The 22,575-nt window shown below is 43.2% G+C and overlaps 1 protein-coding gene across 1 annotated transcript; it reads left to right on the top strand.

Moving 5' to 3' along the window:
• Nucleotides 1-8,144: 8,144 nt before the first annotated feature.
• Nucleotides 8,145-22,364, top strand: VXN (vexin). The gene is made up of 6 exons (XM_031050612.2): nt 8,145-8,211; nt 10,939-10,994; nt 15,750-15,912; nt 19,703-19,764; nt 21,322-21,407; nt 22,086-22,364. Exons 1-6 carry the CDS (start codon nt 8,145-8,147, stop codon nt 22,270-22,272), a joined length of 621 nt encoding a protein of 206 aa, XP_030906472.2. The 3' UTR covers nt 22,273-22,364.
• Nucleotides 22,365-22,575: the final 211 nt, after the last annotated feature.

Genomic DNA, 22,575 nt, shown 5'->3' with positions numbered 1-22,575 from the left:
TTTTAGGCTCCTATTAAATAACCCAGTAAAATGATACTAATTTTCTTTTCTCCCCATTGTACCAAAACAGCTGTCATGAGTGAGTTGGTAGAAAACATTGTACAGCCAAATAACAACAATAAGAGGAAGAACCATTTGACACAGCTCAACGGAATGTTAATCAGGGTTCTAACTACTTTCCTAATAATGGGAGAGGGGATGAAAAAAGTACATTCAGTCTTTGGTTTCTTTTGAAAAATAGCATGTACTTGGTTTTCAGAGAACTCCAAATACAACAAATAGTAGCAGATATTTTCCTTATTTCTCTGAACATGAGAATTAAAGGGGGGAAAGTTAATGCATATCCATGGGGTGGCACAGTTAAGTGGAAGCAGAAGAAATGTGGCATGCATCCTTTGGAGAGCCGTGTTAATTCACATCATACTGTAGAGCCACAGAATTTGGTTCTGTGGCCATCTCTGGTGACAACATGTACACCACCACAAAGTCAACTGAGGAGCAACAGAATGATGGCTGTGCCTCCCCCATAGTCTGAGCTCCCATTAAATGTATAATTTAATACTACCGTATCATTATATATATATATAAATATATATATATATATATATATATATAAATACACACCATAGCACCAACACTCATTTATTGATGTGGAACTTTTCCTTTGTGTTCCCTGACTTGCAGTGACTTTGACCTACTTTAACAATGCACTTGTGCTGATCCTGTGCTGCACTGTTTGGATGTTTGACCATACAGCCTTAAATTAGCAACTTGACATTGAAATGCTGATTTACACCTGCAGTCAAATGGATAACACATGTTAAAGACTGATTGTCAGCAGCTTCAATACGTTATAGCTTCATTCTGTGGCATTGTCACTTGCCTTAATGGGATTTAAGGACACCATTGTGTGGCATTGTTGGTACGGTTATGGACACAGCTGTGGGGGGGCTGACACGGTGTATGGACCTTGTCATCTGTCTAAAAGCTGACATCACTTTCAAAAAACCACTGAGAGTTTGGATGTTTAAGTGTTGCTGTATATTTTAAGACAGCACTGGAAATAAAGAAGCTTTTTTGCTGGCATAAAAACCAGTTAACATTGAATAACTTGCTCTTCTGACCTTTTCACCTTAAGGAAGATTAATGGTCATTTAGATCAGAGCGTCCCGCCTGATCAGGGGTCTGAATGCTTCAGGGATTCAGACAAAAAAATGGCAAAGAAAGTCATTTCACCTCTAGGTCACCAGCACAGACCTATGGTGTCTCTCTAGTGACCATTAGATGATTGCTTAGTAGATTATGTGCAAGAGTTGGTGGTCATAAACCATTTTCCAATGGACCAGGTCCCTGCCTCATGAAAGCTGTCACTACATGCTTATCTAAGCAGCAAAAAATGGGAATTAACAGGAACAGAGCCTGAATTGTGTTTGTCTTGCATTAGTAAAACCTCAGAGCCTCTCTAACACTTGTTTCAGTGGATCAGTCCTTCTCCAGGGTCATCTTTCCAAGCCAGGAAGGGTTGATGCAATGTCAGTGCTGTCAGACACCGGTTGCACTTCGGTGTCTGGAGCACGGAATTCCTGTTCAGACACGCTTACAGTGGCACAGCTTGGATTTCTGGGCATCCTAGAATAGCACATCCTGTAGCCTTCATATTGCCCAAGTTTAATTCTTGGTGTGATCAAGCTGATGTACTTCATACTGGCTGTATTGGTATTTTAAATGGAAGATCTAAAATGAGGACTGCTCAGTTGGTAAAACTGAGCACAGAGCTACGGGCCAGATTTCGATGGTAAAGTAACCGTCTGTGACTTCTCCTGTCAGTAATTATAATGTCACCAACTGTAAAGCACAAATCAGGGACCTGGCCACGAGAGCCAAACTAAAAACGCCAACTCGCTGAACAAAGGGTCGGGTGATGGGTGCTAGACGTCTAAGCGTGTCCTTCACTGGAGACATCTGCATGTGCATAGCAAACAAGGCATTGGTAAAAGAACTGACGTGTGCGCAGGCATATGCATGCAGTTGCTTACAGCTGAGACACTGAGCCTGAATATATAACAAGGTTACTTGCTAGCGAGTACAAAAAGTAAAAGAGCTAGGATTTAGGAATCTACCTCTTTTTGGCTGACCAAGTTGAGAGACTATAGAAACATCAGCTTCCAGGGCAACACTGGAGATGAGAACATGCATTTTGCAAAGCATTGTAAAAACCTGAAGGATGTAGAATCTAAAACTATGTAGTTACCGAGGAGAATGTGCCATGGCTTTTGCAAAGCCCCTGGAATATCTTTCTTGTTCCATTTAGGTTTTCTCTCTCGCAGGCTTACTTCTGTACAATGCTTTATTTATAGTGGATAGAACAACTGAGCAATTACAACTAAAACTGCATTCATTAATAAAGGTAAGGTTTTAAGTGTAAAGGCTAACAAGACAGAGAAAAAGGATAAGTAAAGATCATCAATTCCACAAAAATCAAAGATCTCAGAAGCTACGTGACTTGAAAAGAACTGACCTCTATGTAGCTTATGTGGTTGAAAATCCTCTCCTATGTATTTGCAGCATTAATTCCTCTTGTTATCTGAGGAGATCTGCTTTAATCAGATTCCTACAAACAAGTCAGGTACTTAGAGCAGAAGATCTTTGACACCCCTGCTGGCAGCGCCAGTAGAGAGGCTGAAGACCAGCACAGTAATGAAACCAGATAACCCATTTCATCTCTCTGAAAACCTATTGGCATCAGAGGGAGTCCCTCCGTTTCTCTCTCCAGTCCCATAGCTGTATGCTCTGTGCTCATTTAACATGTTTTTTTGCAAAAAGCTACCTCAGAAGTCTCACGTTTCAAAGACACAGCAGCTCTGAACTGATGCTGCTGCTCTGTCCTAAAACCTACTCTGTCACAGTGCCATCTCCTGTGCTACCTTGCTGCTTCACTCAAGCACTGTACCTGAAATCTGGATCAAAAGGAAATTCATAAATTTGATCCTGCTTCTCTGCCTTTAGTGCAGCTTCTCCTACCTCCTATTTTCTAAGTTTCTGTCACTGGGGCCCTAATAATGCTGTCCCTTGTTTTAACTTTAATCTCATTTTCACACAGAACTTAAGCCAGACAAGGCAATGCCATCTGATACCCTCCAAAGACCTTCATCCCACAGAGCACATGTGTTGTACATGGCAAAAGGAGCTGATGGCTGCATTGAGGACACTAGAGACAAGTAAGGTGACAGTTTAGGTTGCCTCATTCTTTAGACTTATCCATGGGAGAAATCTTAAGTAGTTTGTGCCTGGTTACCCAAGTAGTGGATTTTCCTCCTGATAGTGTGAGATATAGTATGCAGGTGCAGCAAAAGAGCTACAATGCACAAATCCAGGAACCACAGGACAAGCTTTAATTAATGTGCTTCTTTGTCCAAAAATGGCTGTGTTCATTATCAGGAGCTGGTAGTTAAAATAATCTTAAAATGTTTTAAAGGAAAAAATGAGGAGCGAAAAGGCCTCATCCAAAAATCACTGTGCTCTATCAGAGGAATAAAGACTTCACTGATCAATTAGCTTGAAAAATGAATAAATCAAGGACAAAGTTGAAGTTTAGCATCTTAATAAGCTATTGTTGTCACAGCCCAGTTTGAACATATCGCTCTTTTGTTGATGTTTTTAATGCTTTCTGTGGATTACCAGTACATGACCAGTATATGAAAGCTTGTTAAGCCTCCATGTGCTCAGCCTGGCCCTAGCTTTAATGCTGGCTTAGTGCAATCCCTGCTGCTGGCACAAGGTCCACAGGACTTAAACCTTGCAGTGCTGGGCATTGTGTTTCTCACTAATCATTGTATGGGCTTACTCAAGTGTGTTTTACAAGCTTAGAGCAAATTTGTGAAGGTCCAATTATCTATATGTAACTTTTTTAAGAGGAGCCAACCAGGCTTCTTTTTTTTCCTTTGGATCCCATAGTATCTTTCTGTAACTAGTGGGGGGATGCGTTCAGCCTGGCTTCCAGCTCTGGCTGGTGTTTCCTTCCCTGATTAGCAGAGAAGGCAGTGCATTAGCCCTTTCAAACTGTACAACTCTCGCATCCCTCTCTCCTGATCCCATATGATGAATTGAAAGTTCAGAATGTTTTATAAATGCCTCGATCTTATGGCCATTTGGATAAAATCTGTGACGGCAGCTTCCAGCCAGGTGCAAATTAAAATGCTGGGTTTGATAATTCCTTACTTACAGCAGTCTGCAATACCAGTTCAAAATTAAGGTAGTACTGCATGTAAGTACTGTGAGTAAGTTTGAGGCAACGCTGTTGATCGCATATCTCTCCTTTCATTTAGAGAAAAATAACAGACTATGTATAAGAATCTCACTTTATGTTTAGCGTTGGTTTTCCTTTTCAGTCATTGGCAATTGAAATTCTGTGGCCCTAAAATGAAGCAAAGAGATTATCCTTCCTCAAAAAATGCCACTTGCATTGCATTGCACAGACGTGTTTTAGAGTTAGTGCCTGCAGTGTGCATGTGCAGTTTTATCCCATTTTATTTTAAACTGTGCATACCTCTGGTTCACAATCCTATTCCAAAAATAGCTGGGGTTATCCTTATCATATTGCCCAGCTAACGGTAAGAAATAGGCTCAAGTGGCTCAGTACGGATTAGATTCACCTCTTATGCAACAGGGTGCAAGATCCAGGGAGAAGCCAGAGACTTGCCTCATGAAGAGCTCTGCCCTCTGTGAGCCAGGGAATCCCTTGGCAATGTCTCTTGCATATGCCAAGATGCTTCCCACTGACTTCACTGGAAGAATGCTTCACTGGAAAGGCATTCATTTTTTCCAAAGGCCAGGATAAATAAGGTCTAGAGGTTTCTGATACTTACATTAAATTACTCAAAGTGTTAATTACAGTTTTTGTAACCATAATTAGTATTTTGTTATTTGTTTCCTTTTAAGCTTACCAGTTCTGGCGTACTTGGGAAATAGGACAAGTGTCTACACTTGTTTCTTCCAAATGTGGCTGAACAGATCCAGCCCATGGGAAAAGCATCCTTGCCATCTCTCCAGAAGGACATTTTGCCAGTTGTCTGGGATCTTCTACCTCATTGACAAGGTTTGCTGGGCCTTCTGCTGTTTCCACCAGTTGTTTTCCCCTCAGCCTTAGCTTACATCTCTTCCTCTTTTCCACCTTTCCCTCCTTTCTGCCCACATTCCCAAAAATCAAATAGCTTCCCCATACTGCACGTGCAGATCAGGTTGGATGGATGTTTTTTCAGACACTGTATGCCTGTTCTTGTGTGCTGGGTTGTTTTTCTCCTCAGGTGTTCACCTTTGATTGCCAAGTTCTTGCACCAGATATTTTGATCATTTACTGCCAACAACTGGGAGTTCAGGTATTTGGTAAGCACAGCCCGCAGGGAGCAATGGATTCTGCATGTTCACTCAGGAGTCTTCAGTCAAAGATATACCCCACTGCAAAAATACTTTTGAGTCTTCTCATGGCTGCAGTGGCACCACGTGAATTAAATTAATAGATTATAAATTGTGCTTAGCAGTGAGGAAAACACTGAGCCTAGTTTGTAAGTATTCTATGTAATGATATGTAGAATCACTGTTTGGTTTCTGGCTCCCACCACAGGCTGGGCTCTTGCTGGGTCAGTAAGGACCCGAAAGGAGATACCATGTGAAACCATGTGATACGGCTCTGCAGGCAGTTCCTCGGTTGGGGATGTGGAGAGCGCCTTCCTCAGCTCTTCAGCAGGTTGCATGCAGTTGAGCTCTATAGTACACTTCCTTGGTAGGTGTTATCACACCTATTTTTTTAGCTAGATAAACCAAAACATTTGTCCCAAATAACTCTATGAATAAATAAAGCTGAAAAAAATAACCCAATGGTGTCCCTACCCATGGCAGAGGGGTTGAAACCTGGTGATCTTTGAGGTCCCTTCCAACCCTAACTATTCTGTAATTCAATATGGGAAGTCCTTCTCTTGCAGCAACATCAAGACTACCTGTAAAACCCAGGGCATCCACAGTGCTCAACTACCCTGTAAGCTCTGGACAATAGGAAGCCATAAACTCCTTTTCATGAACAGTGGGAAATTCAGTCCCAGATGAGAATTCCACATGAGACATGTCACAAAAGAGCCATATTTTTCTGTGTAGAAGTAATGCAAGAACCTTTTGTCAGCTCTCTGCACAGTGACTCATCCCCAGAGCATCATGTGCCCTGTAAAGATAGGTGTTCAAAGGCTATCTTCTTAAAACCTAACCTATAGCACAGTGAATGCCAGCTGGTAACCAGCTCTTGAGTCTCACTTCAGTTTCCATATCCCCCCGCCCCTCAACATGATGAAACACAGAGTGTTTGTTCTAACATTGAACACCAGCTATGATTTTAAAATACCTTTAGGTCATACCTACAATTAGGAAAACAGTGACTCAGATCCAGAAGTGCCTCTTCTCATTGTACTCTGAGTATCCCAGGGTGAAATAAAGGGTGGGTTAGATTTGTTATAGCTTTTTTCTCTTTTTTTTGGTCAACTATTCAGTGTTGCTCTTCATTATTTTTTCTATCCTTTTGAAAGCTTTAAAGGCTCCCTGCATAACTGCCTCTGCTCCATTCACTGCTGAGTGGACGGTGCGCTGATCTTTTTCTTGGTGGGTAATGGATTTGGTTTGATTGCTTGACACAGGAACAATAGGGGGATAAACAATTGCATTCGCGCCCGTGCAGCTCCCCATCTGTTGAGCGTGTGCGCCTTCAGAGGGAGCCGGGCAGGGACAGATGAACACGCCAGCCGAGCCTGATGTTAATGACATCAGTCATACAAGCAGAACATGTGGCTCAATAAATCAAAACCTAATTGAACTTTTGCTTGATTACATTGCCGTCCCACTGCCCATTTCAAACACGGTGCCGTTTCCTGGGACAATACCCCTGGCTCCGCAGTGGTTTTGCTGCCTGTGGGAGGTGACAAGTGATATCAGCTTCTCTCCATTTGTTTCTTTCTTGAAACAGTGATGCCTTCCACTCAAACAAAATGCTTCCATGCTCAGGATGTGTGTTTGACCAATATTTATTATTTCAAATAAGAAACATTACATGGATAAGACAGTGATGGCACATGTTCGCTGGCACTTTCCATCTGGGACTGTTGGTGGCAGACGTCTATAGGAGAAGACAGCACTAGTTTTTGTGTTAATTACACACACGTGCTAGTAATGAAGGCTATTCATTAGACTGATATAATTTAATATCATTATTCACACTTGAAAGTGTTTCTGCTACATCAGCTGCTGGAGCCCACGAGCCAGTATTTTCTATCCTAGGTGTCCATGGCAGCAGTGAGTCACCAGAAATTGGGGGAGCTGATTGTCATAAATGGAGAAAAGAACAATTTCTGATGGGAGCATTAAGGAATTAAAGGCTTTGGCAACAAGACCCTTTATTGAAGTGCATAAATATGGACTTAGGCCCCAGAACCTAAGTCATGTAGGAACCCACCTATGACTGAGCCACCTGCCCTCCCCCTTCAGCCACTGAAGCAGGGGGGCATATAGACCTACGCATGTCTGCCTGATGAGCCCTTCTTTAGTCATGTGCATTTGAAATTGCAGATGACTAAAGAAGAACAGGATTCAGGTATAAATTTATGAACTTAAAAGGTAAAACATGAAATGCTTTTCTTAATATGCTCAGAATCAGCTCCTCATTATACAGGAGGAGCAATTTTTACAACTAATGTGTTAAAGTACACAAAGTATTAATCCAGCTTATTTTAAAAATCTTGGCAAAACTTCTGTCGATGTTTATTTGCCCATACATCGGCTGCACAGAACAGACTTTAATTATTAGCCATTTATTGCAGAGGATTCTCCAAATGGGTAAAAGGAGGTGTAAAATAAAGTGCTCTTATCTGAGTAGAGGCTTAAGTAACAGCTAAATTAAATCTTTGCATTAATAGTATTCATAGAAAGGCAGATGGGAGCAGAAAATGTTGTGATGAAGAATATGGAATGAGATGAGATCACAGCATCAGTCTGTCCTTTGTAGATCTGGACAATGATCACAGAGCCAGATTGGATTAGTGAAACCTATTTACCAGAAGTTCAGAGCAGTTGCATGAAGCTGAAAGGCAGTCAGTAGGGAGAGAGGGAAAATGCACCAGATTTACAGCTGCAGCGACGAGAATTTAGAAGTTTTCACCACTGTGATTTCATCCAAATGTGAGTACATCAAAACTGTAACAACCGCTGCGGGGTTGTCTTTTAGATGGATGGGGTGTTTAGCATCAGGAAAATCTCTGAAGTGAGCAGCTTATCTGTTCTGCCGTGCTCTGCTCACAGTCCAGTGCTTGCTGCTTGTTTCTGCAGCTAATCCGTGCAGGTGCTTCGACATTGTGGCTGTGTAAAATCTTTGCGCTGGCAAAATTGGGAGCTCTGGAATCAGTGTTGATATACCTATGAGGTAATTGCTAAAGTGACAGCTTGCAACTGTGTGGCTATTCTGTGTAATAGAAAAGAAAATGAAGTTCTGCTAGCAGTTAGCAGCTCAGATGAAGTGGGTGAACTGCATGAATGTTGAATTTAAGTCTGCTGGCTCAATAAGTGGAACATTTCCAAAGCCATGCCCTGGAAATGAATGCATGATTAACATTAATTGCTTGTAATGAAGAGTAAGAACCGGACAAAGCCCAGTCTGCATTTGATTGAACAAATTAGTTTAAACTCAATGGCTGCATATTTCAGCAACAAGAAAGCAGGTAAAAACAGGGAAAACAAATTGTGGGGCCAGGTCAGATCTTTACTTGCAAGCTGCGAGCATGAGCTTTCAGCTGCTTAATTTCAGAATCTAAGTGGAAATGACAAAGTGAACTGCCACTGTAATTGTTTTTGTTGCCTGAAAGCTGGGTCTGTACATACAAACATCCTTTTGCAGGCAAACCCAGAAACATTGTCTGCAAGGATTCGTTCCTCCCTTTCTGCTCCCACTCCCTGCAGAAAATGATGTTTGCAGGGAGAGCACTGTTTACATTGCTGCCTTTGTATGTCTGCACAAGTGGGTCACTACTGGCTACCTCCGTGATTCACTTTTCTTTCAATGGCTATTCAAGTAATTGCATGTTTGCTGGTGCTGTGACTTCCCTTTCATGCCTTGCCTTTCTTCAGCCCCTGTAAGCCATTCGCCACTCTCTGGCAGACAACAGGCAGTGAGTTGGGCTATGGATCATACGTACTCTGAAAATATACAAATTTATTGCTGTTTGCCACATTTATTGTTGTTCCTTGTGCACTGGCCTGGGTACCAGTAACAGCACAAAAGTATTTGCTCCTTTTAGAGACCTACATAAACTGTGCTCCTCACACTGCCCAGTAAAATACATAAAACACCAGAGGCAAGAAGAGAATGCCTTGCATCATTAAACTTCTCTGCACTTCAGTGTTTTGCTTGTGAGCAATTAATGAAGTCCTCACACAGTGAAATTCCTAAAGTTGATTGCAGCAGCTTCAAAACCGACTTACGACATTTTCCTAGGAAAAAGACCAGTTTTGTGATCTTGGTCTGGTTTTCATCCCCCACTCACCAGGGCTTAAAATATAAAACATGCCCTGCAGGAGAAGACAGCAGGCTCCCTGAGGCTATCACACCATGCCAAACAGACCATAATTGAACTGACAGCTTAGCACGCTCTCAAACTCTATGCCAGGAGATAACTTACTTGTGATGAGCTCCATGTGGAAGTACCCTGTGCCACAACGGGTCACTGGCAGGGACCCTGGACAAGATCCATCACCATCCCTGTCACGGTCCTCTTCCACTGAGGGCAGAGATTAGCCCAAAACTGTGTTCCTGTCCACTGGAGACCTAATACTCAGCACTTGCAACCTCACTGGGGTATCAAGGGGTGGCTTGTAGGGAAACAAGCTGTCTAGGAAGAGTGATCCCACTGCCAGCTCAGCTTGTACCGAAGCCTGGAGAGCCCAGTCCCTTACTCTTGCCATCAGAGGAGAGGCATTTGGCTGCAGTACAAGCAGCCTTGGATGACCTCCAGCTGCTTCCACAGCTTCAAAACTCATTGCAAAAATTGGTACATAGCAGCAATAAGCACTGAAACTCCTGGAGTTGAATGTATGCCAAAAAATGTAATGGAAAGCTCACCTGGAGAGTAAGAGTCACCCCTCATCCCATAACAAACCTTCCTGGCTCTTCAAAGCTTTTGGATTATGCATGGAGCTTGAATAGGAAACCCCCATTCATCTGCCTTGCCCTCGGGGCCAGCCTTTAGAATTGCAGTTAATTCACCCCATTTGGCAGGTTTTTGCTGGCCTGTTTCTGTCACTGGCTGCTAAATCCTGTGGCCTGAACACAGGGGAAAGTAATAACTTTAAAGAGCAAAGGCTTAGGTATGATGAGAGGGAGAGCTGGGACTATCACAGAGTCTTTCAGGCCAGTTTCAAGCCAAACTGAAACAACAAGCATTTAAACACTCTTCACTGTCCAAAAAAATCCCTCACTCCAACCAGTCATTTTAGTGCAGTCAAAAGGATATGCCTCTCCAAAGTTAATGCACACAATAGTCATGCTTGAAGGTGTCTGGATGAAAAGAGAAGCTCATTTCCTTCTGAAACATTGGCAGGTGGGAGGCCAGATCAAAACTCAGGAAGGAGAAGTGTGGTTCCTCCTTGAAGCCTATGGGAGAGCTGCAGAAACTTGGGGAATGCTGTTGCCCTGTGCCCATGTTGCACAGTTGCACAGCTAGAGCATGGTTGCTGAGATAACATTAAGTAGTTTTTGGGTTGTCTCAGCTGGAATGCTTCTTAAAGCCTTACTTCTTCCCCTCCTCCCCACCATGCCCCCCAATATATTCTCATGCAGAACTTTTAGAGGGATGTGTAACCTCATCTTGTACATTTCCACTGCACCCTGACCATGTTCCTGTTCTTCTTTCACAGCATGTAGTCCTGCCCGAAGACGAGCCAAAAGTACGCAGCACATCCTGACCAAGAGTGTAAGAAAATCCTCCCTTTCTCTCCCTCTTGTTTTTTTTTTCCATTCTAGTTGATTACACTTCCTCTTAAAAATGCTATGGATAAATGGGAAGCACATCTTCGAGGGCAATGTGCATCAGTGTCTGATGCAGGGAGTGGGGTGGGAAACAGAAAGGGGAGTTTCTGTAAAGCTACAGCTTATTTACAGAAGCACTTTGAAACTTCAAAAAATATGGTCTTGCTATGCAGAGCCAGTCAAAATGAACACAGCAGCTTATCAACATGGGCCATCTGAGGGAATAACAGACTTAATTCTTAGCCATAAAGCCTTAATGATAACACCAGAGGGACAGGCAGGGATGAAAAGCCAAATCGTGTCACTACCTGTTTGTATTAACAAAGGAGCCAGTATCCCATTCCCTGGGGAATGTGGGAGAAAAACACCAAGCAATGAACTGTAACCTCAACTCAAAAAGATGGCTCTGAGGGAGCCACAGGAGGATGCTTGTCTGTTGATCCCAAGGTGCTTCCTGCCCTTGACTCACCTCCTGTGCACTGGCACAGAGTGCACACTGGCACAGAGTGCACAGCTGGAGCTCTGACCCCTCCCTGCAGGTGGTGCTTTCCAAGCCTGGACACTGACACATGGGCCTGAGTTTTCTTGTCTTTAGAGCCAGTTTTCCCTCCTTAAATCCCTTTGAATCATTCACAACCCCTACCATGGTCCTCTCATCACAGTTCTGATTTACAGAATTGACTGCCTGTTTCTTGTGTGCATATCACAGCACTTTTAACAAACTTTGAGACTCTTCTGCTGAAGCATTTCTTCTCACTACAGACCTGTCTCTTCACTAGCACTGTCAAAATATTTTGCTCCATGGCCTTCGCTTTTTTCCATACCCTATTCCACTTTGAAGCCCCATCCTCATTTGTAAATAGCCTCTTCTTCATATTGCTGATTCCCCAGTCTTCTCACAATACTATGGGTCCCCCCATGTCACGGTTCAAGCCCAGCCGGTAACTCAGAACTGCACAGCCGCTCTTCTTCACCCACTCCCAGAAGGATGGGGAAGGGAATCAAAAGAATGTAACTCCCATGGGCTGAGATAAGAGCAGTACAGTAACTAAGGTATAACACAAATCACTGCTACTACCACCAATAATAATAATGATAAGGGAAATAACAAGGGAAGAGAATACAACCACTCACCACCAGCTGACCAATACCCAGCCTGACCCAAGCAGCAATCCAGTCCTTCTGGGTAACTGTCCCCAGTTTGTATACTGGGCATGACTTGTGGTATGGAATACCTCTTTGGCGAGTTTGGGTCAGGTGTCCTGTCTCTGCTTCCTCCCGGCTTCCCCTCCTCCCTGGCAGAGCATGAGACTCAGAAAGTCCTTGGTTAGAGTAAACATTACTGAGCAGCAACTAAAAACATCGGTGTTATCAGCACTGTTCTCAGGCTGAAAGTCAAACCCACAGCACCGCACCAGCTACTAAGATGGAGAAAAAATTACTGCTGCTGCTGACCCCAGGACACCCCTACTTACTGCACTTACTTGTAGCTGGATAAAACCTCACCACACTCAATCCCATCCCCTCAGTTGGTTAGTATGGCGGACCACAGGATTCCAATACTTCACAGGATAACTGAAGTGGTGCCTAGGAAGGGACAATACTGTGTCTGTCATATCTGGGTAGAAATGCTATATGTGTGTATTTTCTCAAATTGTGAAAATCTCATTTTTGTCCTGTAACTCAGGCTGAGGTTTCACAATGACCTTTCTTTTCAAAGAGGATCAAAATCAGGGTGCCGGAGTCTTACTCAAAATAAGCCATTTTGGGATACCCCTTTTTTATTTGTTACGCCTTTGGTATATTTTGTTTTCTACGTAATGCAAAAACAGCATAAAAGTCCAATCTAAAAGTGAACTATTCTAACTTAATAGTTAGAATAGAATGCTCAAATAATTTATCTTTGTTTTTTTGACAAAATTTATACTTTCCAACAAAATACCCTGATTTCTAAACAGAATTTCTCATAAAACTATTCAGCTGGAAAATTTGCAGCTAGTTCTCATTGAAATCTATGGCACCTCTATGTCAAAGTTCCAAAACTCAGCCAACAGGGAGCTGTATTTGCTAAATGGGAACCTCTAATATTTAACTTGGATTGGACCAGCTGCTGTAGCAGCACAGTACTTATAAAGGTCTAAGAAAGTAAGATAAGAAAGTCCCTGTTTTTTTGCTGTATTTTTAGGGGTTTTCTTTTTCCCTTTGGGGCTTTCCTGACCCCAATTAAAGATGTCCTTTGATTGGCCTCTTGCCATGATGCAAGCAGCATCATCAGCAGTGGGAGCACCCAGCCCGAGCAATAGTCTGCAGCTCCAGCTGAGAAAACAAGCAAGGCTCTCAAACCAGAGCAATTGGCACAGTCAGCTCTTTGTGCATTCCCCTTCTTCAGTATATGATGCAGCTGCTTGCAGCTCCTGCACAAGCATTCAAATACATTGCCTGTACTGGAATACACATGCCTGTGAGGAAGTTGTGATTGCCGATTTCTAGACCCACAGAAAAGTAGCAGAATGATTGTTTGGTTTTCACTTTTACATCTGCACCTGCAGTCAGTGCTGTGGAAATGCTCTCAGCTAATGTGAAATCTCCTGGTCTGGTGATAGCAGTGGATGCACAACTTTAATCCTCAGCAAGGGCAAAAATAGCAAGCGAGGTGGACATCTGCCAGACCTTTATTTTTGCTGCAGAAATACTCAAGCAGTGCAGCATTAAGTGATTTAACAGTCAAATGACCGACCTTCGGGGGTAACTTTCATCACATTCAAGAACCCATCCTAAAAGCACACTCAAGACTATGGAAGGATGAGAGAAAGAGGAAACATCTTTTTTTTCACTAGAGTGTTTGACCAATATGCTTATTTGCAATTCCTTTTGCCCTATTAAGAGTTATTTCGAGTGATAGTAGATCCTTCTCTTCTCTTGCTCTACTAGACCCAAAATTCTTCAGGTGGAACTGTCTGGATGCCAGTACCTGGCTACTTTGCATAAAAATGTCAAATCCCTCTGTGCATGCTAGTGCTGACACATTAAAAATGAGATCAGCATTAGACCATCAAAAAAGGCTTAACTCTGCAAATCTGGAATTTCCTCCACTAACAAGCACCTCGTTCTTCAGCCTTTCAGCTTCAAAGCTATATTCAAAGCCAGATGTTTAATTGTCACCTTTTCTGGTTGGTTGTTGGTTTGCCAACAGGATTTTGGGTCTGGGAACAGCATTGCTGGAACAGCCTCTGTGCTGGTCTGCAACCCTCCTGTGTCCTCCATGCCCCCTGCTTAACACAGCTAATTCTGGCAGCAGGTATGCCAGGCCAGAATGCTCTCACGTGCATGTAAAGTCCACAAAAGAGACTTTGGTAAGCTCTGAATTCAGAGTCGGTGTCCTGCAAACAAACTGAGCGGGTCAAGGGACATACAGGTTCTTAAACCAGTAGCTCTTTAGAGAGCAGTACACTAATTCTGCATGGTTTGGCTGGCTCTGCCATTCACACAGGTTTTAATTCCCTGGTATGTCTAGAAAAGAAAAGTGACTTCCAGCTGATCCTTCTGCCTTACCCTAGGTACCCTAGAGAAATGTCAGCTTCAGTTTAGATCAAAACTGTGCTACAGCAGGTTTAGTTTCCTGACCTAGATAAGTCTTCACATATTACAGTAATGGGTGAGGTAGCTGAAGTCACAGTGAAATCTTGAATTAGGAGATAAGGAACTCTAAAAGTGTGCTAGAGCCAAATGCTGCAAATTAAGATGTTCATTGCAAGATATGCTATAGAGATTGTGCTGTTGTCTCCAGCTGTAATGGAAAATGGCACTGTAGCTTATTTATACAGATTCTGCTTTTTGGCATTTTGGTATTACTAATACGACATGTAAAAAGGAATCTCAGAAACACAGAAAACGTGCCTAAGTAATTCCTGTTATTAATGCAGTTAAAAATCCTGCTTCCTTTTCCCAAAGACTTTAATATCCTTGAGAACACTGTTTCTGGATCATCCTGGATAACAGTCCTGATGGATCCACTTGCTCTTGGAGCCTATCCCTGTTTTTTTTTAACTCACATTAGCCTTGGCGCCTGGAGTTGCCTGTGGCAGCACAGTGAGTACCATGGCTTAGTCATGATCGAAGTAGAAAAGAACTTAGTATTGTTCACATTCATTTTCAGGGCTCTGTTTGAGATACAGGGGGATAATGTTCAAAGATGCAGCTCTCAGTGAGTTTTGTTTGTGCAAGCTAATATCTGTGAACATTAACCCCTGGGAGCACAATTGTTCATTGCCTTGTACCCTCTGTAATCATTACCAGGTATAAAATGTAAGTAAGTCCAAAAGATGGGAAAGGCCGTGAAAAAATAGCATTTGTAATTCACATTTAACTGATTGCCCAAGACATGACGCAATAAGAAATTCAATGTGAGCTGTCTCAAAGGCATATTGATCTTGAAAAGAACCACATTTCTCCTGAGGAGAATACAGAAAGGTGCACCAAAGTAGTGCATTCCAGAGAGATCCCACGTGGCTTTCCCATACTTTTATACATCTCATGCACAGAGGCAGGAGCCAAACAAAGCAAACACCCCAAATCCCACCCAATGAAATCCCTTCAGATGACTGGAAAGCAGAGGGAAGAGCAAACACTATGCTGCTCCCCACAGACCAGCCCATCTCCAAGGCTATGTATAACAGGATGGCTTTTCCTTTCATTGTAGGTGGTAGCCATACCCAACCACCGGCCCCACAGGACCGAGAGGCTGCATCCTCACCAGGGTGACCTCCTCCAGGTGCTGTACAATGGAGACGAGGTGCAGGGCTTGGGCTGCCTGCAGAGTGGGCAGCGGGGACCCTGCCCTGCCAAGGGTGCTGCCCAGCACGGTAAGTCTGCACAATGGCTTTATTCCTCTGTGGCTTTTGGAACATTGTTAGATACTGCAGTCTGCCTGTTTGCAGGCAATTTGTTATGGATCTGAAGGATACTTTCATGCTTAAAATGTCCAGTGGAATTAACGAGATAACAGCCATGGCATTGCATAGCTCTTGCTTTATTCAGTCATAAACTCGCTTTATTCAGAGTCATGAGCGCTCCCTTTCCAAAGGCTAATGATATTTTAGGCATGCTATATTGTGAATAACTGAGTTTGCCTGAGTCATCTTATTATATAAGATCCCTGTTCAGTTGCTTGGAACTTGCCAGAACACAACAATTTGGGATCAAATTTTAGATTCTGTATGTCAGCCACAGACTTGATTTTGGTTTTTCAGCCAAAACTTTTTCAACATATTTGTGAGAACTAGTGAAGGGAAAAGAGAGGTTGCCAAAGCAAAACCAAGGAAATGAGTAAACATAAACAGGCTGGTCATTCAGCTCCTTCATTGCTGACGTTTGGAAGGCTGAAGCTGGAGCAGGGCCATACAGTTTGGCAAGGGGTGGCCTTTTAATCAAAAACTCATCTTCTGCTCTCCCCTGAAAAACAACCCAGATGCAGTCAAGTCATAAGCCTTTGAAAAAATCCGGTATGGCATGTGTTTGGTGGGGACATCGGACATTTAGCTGTACAAAGGTGCTAAATCCGTGAAGTAGATACTACCATGAAGGTGCATGTTCTTCACACCACCAGTCTGCAGCTGCACTGCACATTAGCCATGCCATTAGGAGCACAGAGCAGACAAGAATGGGGCCTGGGAAATTGGGAAGGATGAAACTGACCTTGGGACGAGAGGGAAAGATCTCAAACCAGGACCAGAGCCAAGCTATGGCTGAACAAAGAACTGGGGCTTCATGGCTGGAGCAGAGAGAGAGGAGGAGTCGCTGGAACCGGCTGCAGGGCAAAGGATGGCAGAGAGCCAGTGGGGAGAAAGAAGGGACTGCTGATCTCTGCTGTTAGGGGAATTGAGGTAAAGGATGACAGAGAGGTGCGAGCGGGAGAAAAGATGGAGGAATCCAGAAAGAAAAGCGGAAAATGAAGAAACAGTTCTCATAGGGGGTGAAAAGGAAGTAAGTGGGCAAAGAAACTGAGATGCTGTATAGGAAAGAGTGAGAAACTGGGTTTAAATTACAACAAAAGAGAGACAAAAAAGGACTGGCTGAGGAGTGGAAGGAGGGAGCGAGGAGAGTAGGACAAGGCAAACTTACCAGGGTTATCTGGACAAGACACAACAGCTCCTCCATGACTGCCTAAGCTTGTGCAGCATGGTGAGGCTGTTTGTCAGATCCCTGCTCTCCCCAGTACAGGGGATGCTCAGGGACCATGGCAAGACACCTCCTGCAACAGCCCCCTAAGTTCTGTCCATCACTGCCACCAGACTCCTCAGTGGTGCTAATCCCCTCATGCAGCCAATGCATTCCCCTCTTCTGCGACACCTGGGAACATTCAGTTTCTGCTGCACTAAAATCTGCTTCGGCTCTGAAGAGTGCTGTGTCCTGCTCAAGCCTCTGAAAAACTGGATCCCAGGACCTTCTAATCTTGTACTCAGCACCAGCCTCTGCTTTCCCAATGTGATTCGTTGTCAGGAAGTGATGAAGCTGGTTTTTAAAAACATCTGTGCAGATGATGACCATGGTGATCAGCAACACAGAGGAGCCTGTGGAAACATCAACAGTTCTTACCTCAGAGGATTCGGGGTGGGGGTAAGTAAGCACAGGACTGTGACTGATCAGCTGCTTTCTGAGTGAACACTGTCTACGTGACTGAAGCAGAAAGTCTATGGAAAAACAGTTGCTAATCACAAAATAGTGACTGAATCTCAGTGTCTAGGTCCTTTGGGGGATAAAATCACTTTGATCCAGTCCTTTTGTTCCATAACTTTGAGTGACAAATTTGGCATTTTAAGGGAAGAAAGGTAGAAGTGTTGGTGAATATTTGTATGAAAACCAGATAGCTCTTTGTTAGGATGCGCTGCAGTGTCCTGTTTCCATACTAACTGTACTAATAACACCTACACAGAGAACAGGGTACCATGAGAGAGTCCAGAAAGGTTTTCCAGCTGTTTCTCAACAGCTGGAGAGCCAGCATTATGTGATATGAAGTGAGGTAAACATACGGATATGTATCATCTATTTTCATTAATCTTTCTATAAATGTTACCTCCATGTAGATTTACCCTTCAAAAATATCCTTCAACTTTCTTACTGGAAATAGTTGAGTTTGTAGAGTTTTCCATGTTTGCTCCATAAGTAAGTACTGCTGAATATTAAAGAGACTTCAGATTTGGTAAAGCACAAGTTGAAATCTGGGTAACAGACTGAACAGTTCAATTTCCAGAGTAAGGGGAAAATGTGTAAACAAGAGCACAGGTAAGACCCTCAGCACATATATCGCCAACATCAGAAACCCTACACAAATATCGAAGCATCATAGGATGGCTTGGGTTGGAAGGGACCTTAAAGATCATATAGTTCCAATCCCTGCCATGGGCAGGGACATCTTCAACTAGATCAGGTTGCACAAAGCCCCATCCAACCTGGCCATGGAGGAAGCAAGTGTAGCAGGAGGCCACAAGAAGAAACTCCTGATTGCACTGAAAGCTGTGCTTTGTTACACAGGATGGACAGCTCAAAACAGACCAAACCAAACCAAAGCAAAACACAATTGCACTTCTCCAAGACAGAAGTACTAAGCTTTGTACCAAGTTTTCGTATAAGCACTCATCTTGGAAACATAGGGCAAGTCAAAACAACTGGTGCCCAGGCTTGGGCATCCATAGCACCTTCTGGAAGCAGAATTCACACCACACTCCATCACTGCTATCCTGAGGGGATCACTTATAAGACTGAAGCCACAAGGACCTACATTTGTTTAGATATTCTGCTACAAGTTTGCTAGAACATGTTCAGTATCTGACAAGCAGAGGGGAAGCTGAAGGGGAAAATCAGGCAATACAAGGGCAAACAAAACAAAATCAAATCAAATAAGAAGGGGGGGGAAGAATATGGACATCAGTGGCTGGACAGGCTCCAAACACTGATGCCTGGAGCCACTTGCTGAATACTGTTAGTACCTAATATACAAGATGACAGGAGGTAATAGAATTAAACTTTGACATGAGTGATACATCTAAGTATCTAATGGAATTACTGGTGGGGGCAGGGAGCATGAAGAGAGAGGCTGGTGAATATATTTATTACAGTCAAATATTGCCCCCCAGAAGGAGGGGACAGTTCTGATCACTATCTCATGCCAGAGACAGCACTATAAGCAGTGCCGTGGCTATTTCTGATGTTTGCTGTCATTATATGTATTCAATTGGTTACAGGTGTAAATCATATTCTTGAAAACTTGATGAATCTTGGTGTTCCTGTAGATACTTCTCTTGCTCTTCACTTACCTGAATATCCTAAAAGGAACAGCAGACACCAAAAGCAGCCAGGAACAGAAATAAATAAATAAATAAATAAATAAGATATCTCCATGATCTGACATCCAAACAGGAGGATTTGGCTCCATGAAAAATCTGGCATCCCTCTCTCATTTATTTCCTCAGCAGGAAAACAACGAGCAGGAATGTCTGGAGATGATCATAATAAAGAAACTTCCGCACTTTTGGCATAATCAAGTCTGGTTGAAGTCTAACTTGAATCTAGGCTCTGTTCATGAAAGGAGGCTTTTAATACAAGCTGTGCCAATGGGATAGTTACTGATAATGGCATATTTCTTATCCTTTGCAGTGGGAATTACTGAACAAGAATCATCCAAGTCCTGTCATCACCCATTGGATGGAAAATCCTTGGTAAGTAAATACAGCAAGACCAATTACCACTGTCTGATGCATCTTAAAACCTGTCAGCATGTCCCACATTAATCACGTCAGCATGGCAGTCTCTCATAGCATGTGCAGATTTTGCAGTCTTTGTTAAGGCCTTGCGACATGATTTATGCCAGAGGATCCTTAGCTAGGAGAAGAGACTGGCATAGGACAGCTGCCCTCAAGGAAGGATGGTGGGATGGAAACAGTTAGGCTCAGCCACCAGCAAGACCTGGGAGGAGTTAGCCTCTCGTTTCTCAGGGAATTTTACAAATTGGGGAAAATAAATCATTTCTAAAGTGGAACAAGCGTCAAATAATTATATTGTTAGAATGCCAGCCTGACATGGTAATCAGATCAATGGAAAATGCTGATGAAGAATTGATGGGAAAATCATCAAACAAAACCCAAATATTTGTTCTATATTGGAAAGACAAAATGCTTTGGTTAAAAAATACTCAGCTTTACTGAAACATTTTCCTTCCCTTCTTTTCTTAAAGAAAAAGAACAAAAAAACACTCTAATTTTATAAAAACTAGATTTTCAAACAGAAAATAGTCCTTTGAAAAGTTTCTGGTGAACACCAGACCATGCTGTAGAAACTTGATGGCTTCAAATGCTCCTCTGGATGGCTGCAATATACTTGCAGTATACTGTACAATGTTGAAGGATGGTCACAATTAATGATATTCAGTGTAATTAATTACACTTACCAATAATTAACCCAGTTACATTTCAAAGTATACTTTCGAAAGTGATTTCAAACATCTCTGTAAGTCTTGAGATACTTGCAGAGCTCACCAAAACATATCCAGTCTCAGATTAACCCCAGGGGAAATAGTCCTAGACAACGTAAGACCAATTATACTAGTGACAATAATATAAAGATCTTTTTCAGTACTGACAGTAAAATCAGTGTGGTTATTGCCTGGAATGATGAGAGTGCATCACAATTTCTGGTAACCCACACTTTAGCTTGCCATCGTGGAGGCTATGACCATCTCATGGCCAAATGGTCACATGAGACAAGAGGAAGGCTATGATCAGGCACTTGTGTGGCCATGGCAGAGCTGGGCAGGAGCCAGGGACTCCCATGTCACCAAGCAGCACACTGAAGAACAGGGAAACATTTCTAAATGCCCAAAGGAACAGTGATGTCTGGGACAGCTGGTCCCCAAGCAGCCACAGAAGTGACCTGTGGAGAGCTGCAAGAGGTGGGCTGCCCAGTCTGCTCAAAGCCTTGACTCTTCAGGAAGCTAGGCATGAAACCTAAGGAATAGAAAGTTCTGCAAGCCTCCCTCATTCAATGGGAGGCGTAATTCTTGCTCATACAAACCCTGTGTTGAGTTCAGCAAGAGCATTCATGTGAGTCAGCAGTACTTGTGTGGATAAGAGTTGGGCAGTCAAATCCTTAACCTGCTTTCTCTTGCAGGACATTCACAGTATTTATTGATTTTCCTAAAACAGCCTCTTTCCTCAGACAAACCTGTGCTCCCTGCTTACCAATAGCACTTCCTAATGACATGCTTTTTCCTCCTGCAGATTCCACAATCGCCAGTTGCCCACATCACTGTGAAAGCGGTGGCTGTCACAGATTCACCTACAGGCAACAGGACTTCCATGGAAGAGTAAGTCCTTTCCACCCTCTAGACAAGCCTGGGGGGCTGCACGAGGTGTGACACAAGGCAGGGAAGGGGATGGGACACCTCTGCCACAGGTCACCTGCTCACCAGAAACACAGAGAGGTGCTCATCTGCAGATCTCTGAATCAGAGCCATAAAACCTCAGTGATTTATGGTAAAGCCATACTGCTTACTTCCCAAAAGTAGTGAGAGATTGGCTAAAGGACATGATTATTATATTGTCAGCCATGTCCATTTTTCCAGCTGCCCCAGTACCAGTTACAGCTCTGTTCTATTACTAGAAAAAAAGCATCTGAATTCAAAATTTAAGTATTTTCCCCCTAAGAACTCTATAATATTTGCCCTAAAGCAGCTTAAAAAAATTAAGCCATTTTTAAATGAAGTGCAATTAAGGAACAAGTTGACCATAGAACAAATGCAGCCATCACTAGGCAGTTTACCCAGACATACATCAGGGTGATACTTGAAATCCCACCATTGCCATCTGAGGGAGAGTAACAAGCTCATTGTCATAGTGTCCTCATACTCCACACACAGAGTAAAATACCCCTCAGCCAGTGTAAGCCAGCTCAGCCCCCTCAGGTTTTCCGTGCCCGGTTGCTTTAAGCCAGGAAGAAGGGCCATAGAGACAAACACTTTACATGTCTGTGCTTTATTTTCTAGTCACCGGCAGCACTGGAGGAAGGCAGCAGAGTACGACCTGACCCTGCCCCCAGGAGCAGACGCTTCCCTACCACTGACGGGAGGCAACCTGTGCGGGACGCCCAGCCTCCTGAGGAAGATGTGGATGAAGCACAAGAAGAAGTCAGAGTACCTGGGGGCAACAAACAGTGCCTTTGAGGCAGACTGACAAGGCTCAGCATCACTTGGAAGGATGAAAGGTCCTTTAGCCAAGGACAAGGTGCTCTAAGATCAATGAAGGAACAGACACAGCACAGCTCATCCAGGAAAACTATATCCTTTTATTACTTGATGCCATTGCTTCAGAACAGTGGGAGGAAGTCCAGCTAAGGTAAAAATGATGAACATGATGCAACTCATTGGCCTTCCTTTGTTACAATATACTAAAATCACAAATATCCCACTAGATTTACATCTTGACTCAATGACGCTGAAACTACTCCCGGCCCATTCACCATTTTACACGTCCTGT

This window comes from Melopsittacus undulatus, chromosome 1 (assembly GCF_012275295.1).
Source record: "Melopsittacus undulatus isolate bMelUnd1 chromosome 1, bMelUnd1.mat.Z, whole genome shotgun sequence".
Lineage (NCBI taxonomy): Eukaryota > Metazoa > Chordata > Aves > Psittaciformes > Psittaculidae > Melopsittacus > Melopsittacus undulatus.
Note: the sequence above shows the minus strand (reverse complement) of the source record. Positions and strands in the feature narration are given on the sequence as shown.

What these genes read in the sequence shown, in the direction of transcription:
- VXN (XM_031050612.2), top strand. Translation starts at nt 8,145, where the DNA reads ATGCACCAGATTTACAGCTGCAGCGACGAGAATTTAGAAGTTTTCACC. An exon ending in AGCACATCCTGACCAAGAGT is followed by an intron (nt 10,995 to 15,749) that starts GTAAGAAAATCC and finishes CTTTCATTGTAG; the next exon opens with GTGGTAGCCATACCCAACCA. An exon ending in CAAGGGTGCTGCCCAGCACG is followed by an intron (nt 15,913 to 19,702) that starts GTAAGTCTGCAC and finishes TATCCTTTGCAG; the next exon opens with TGGGAATTACTGAACAAGAA.